Source organism: Penaeus chinensis, chromosome 24 (assembly GCF_019202785.1).
Source record: "Penaeus chinensis breed Huanghai No. 1 chromosome 24, ASM1920278v2, whole genome shotgun sequence".
NCBI classification, from domain to species: Eukaryota; Metazoa; Arthropoda; class Malacostraca; order Decapoda; family Penaeidae; genus Penaeus; species Penaeus chinensis.
Genome location: NC_061842.1, coordinates 23,575,865 through 23,577,877, shown reverse-complemented (window position 1 = coordinate 23,577,877; position 2,013 = coordinate 23,575,865). Strand labels below are relative to the sequence as shown.

The 2,013-nt window shown below is 33.8% G+C and overlaps 1 protein-coding gene across 1 annotated transcript in view; it reads left to right on the top strand.

The window, feature by feature from the left end:
- LOC125037895 (SET and MYND domain-containing protein 4-like) overlaps positions 1 to 2,013 on the top strand; it is a 45,400-nt gene continuing 43,387 nt past the window's right edge. The window contains exon 1 of the mRNA XM_047631133.1: positions 1 to 122. Within this exon, the coding sequence (XP_047487089.1) occupies positions 1 to 122 (122 nt within the window). The remainder of the gene's footprint in view (positions 123 to 2,013) is intronic.

Sequence of the window (2,013 nt, the reverse complement as noted above, 5' to 3'; positions counted from 1 at the left end):
ATGACCACAGAAGCAGTTGACAGCGAGGACGACCAACCTCCCAGACACCCAAGGAAAAACGAAACCGGCAGGAACGTCACCAATCATAACCTGACAACAACTGAAGACACGCCAATATACGGGTAAGCAAACAGTAAAGTAGCTATGATCAATTTATCTAGTAAATTTGAAACCTCAAAATTCAATAACCCAATAAGAGTAACAAATTCACCAAACAAATAATTTAGTCTTATCTGACTTCCACAAATATATAAGTGTGTGTCTTTCTACCATTCATTATTGAAGATTTGCCAAGAGTATTAGGGACAGGGAAGGTTATCTAAAGATTAAAACCCCTAAACCTATTAAAAGGACTGAGAGACTGAGAAATAAATTGCTCTATGATTACCCCAGCACCTCCTATTGCATTTACTGTGTGCTCTGAGGAATTCTATAACGTTCTCATTTTTTCTAAGTAATCAGGTATAACTGTATAGTATTGAGGATTGCATTCTTTGCACCTGAGATCCATTTTGAGTAGAGAATTACATTTGCTGTCCCTAACGACTATACACATACACATGGAGGCTTGTGATTGGTTTATGGTATTTCCTGTAATACTGTTGGCTTTTATGATAAATGTCACACACACATATGGTGTACAATAAAATTTTTAATAAGTTTTGTTCACAATTCTTTCAATAACATTCTTGTTTTTTAAATTACCATGCAATTCTTCAGGCCCCTCTTGCCCATAATATGGACCAAATGCATTGATTTGTGTAGGATAAGAAATTTATTAGTTGCTGTAAATACTCAATATTATTATATAATTACTCTTGTATTGTCATATCCATGTAGGCATAAACAAATTCATGTAACTTTATATGGGCTTCATCTACATACAAAATTAAAAAACAAATAAATGGCATCATTGCTTTGTTTACAAAAGTAGGGAAGGATATTGGATGGCGATTTTTTTAATTATCATTTTTATTTTAGCCTCTCTGACACTTGCGTGTTAAATAATGATGTTGTTTTTGATATGTATGGGACTATGCAGAAAATAAGTATCTTCATTCACTGTCATTTTCATATATTATTTTCCTTATGAAAGATAACTAGTTGAAACTTTACTGTTACTGAAACAGACTTCACCCCCAGAGGAGATTGAAGAAAAAGTAAGAATGATAAGCCAGATGGGGAACTTTGTGGCATGCTCACAATATGTTGAAGTACCTGTTTATTGCGCATCCTGGATTGACCCAAATGTGGATCACTTTTTGAACTGAATGACCTAAAATAAAAATTCTATCATTTAAACTGAACCATACTAGGTTAAGTCTCTTAGAATTAGAAACAGGACCATTTTAGGAAGTGACCATTTTCCAGTTATCATAAAAAATAACCTCCAAGAAAATGACAACCTAAAGAATAGAAATAGAAATTCATAGAAGATGGGTAGAAGAAATACCAAAAAGAACTAGAATGTAAAGTTATTGAAAGCCTAAAATCTTTCAAAGAATTAACTAACTTATTAAAAAAGATGGAAAACTTTCCGTATATGTGAACGAAGAGTACAGTAAAATAAGGGTATGGAGTGGATATCTTGACGAAAACTAAGACACTTTTCATCTATGGCAAAAGGTGCGCAAATCTAAAATAAAGGAGGACAGGACAGAGAAGACAGAAGATGGCCCCTTCATTTTCTAAGTCCTCTTCCATGTTTACCTCGCGAGGATCAAAACAAATATGACGCGTAACTCATTATTGCGATCCATCAAGTTGTCCATGTATTGCTACGTGCCTCTGAGAACGCTTATTTTGTCATTACTAGCTCCTTGATGCACCAAAGCTGAGCTGGAAAGAAACATAGGTATATAGAAATAAAAGTTCTAAGCATAATAGATATAATGAAGAAATTGTTAACAAGATGTTGGGGAGAAACAGAGAAACTGATAAAATTTTACAAAATCTAAAAAGCCACAATGAGAATGTGGGTTAGCAATGTATACAATTAATTAAGAGCCTAGG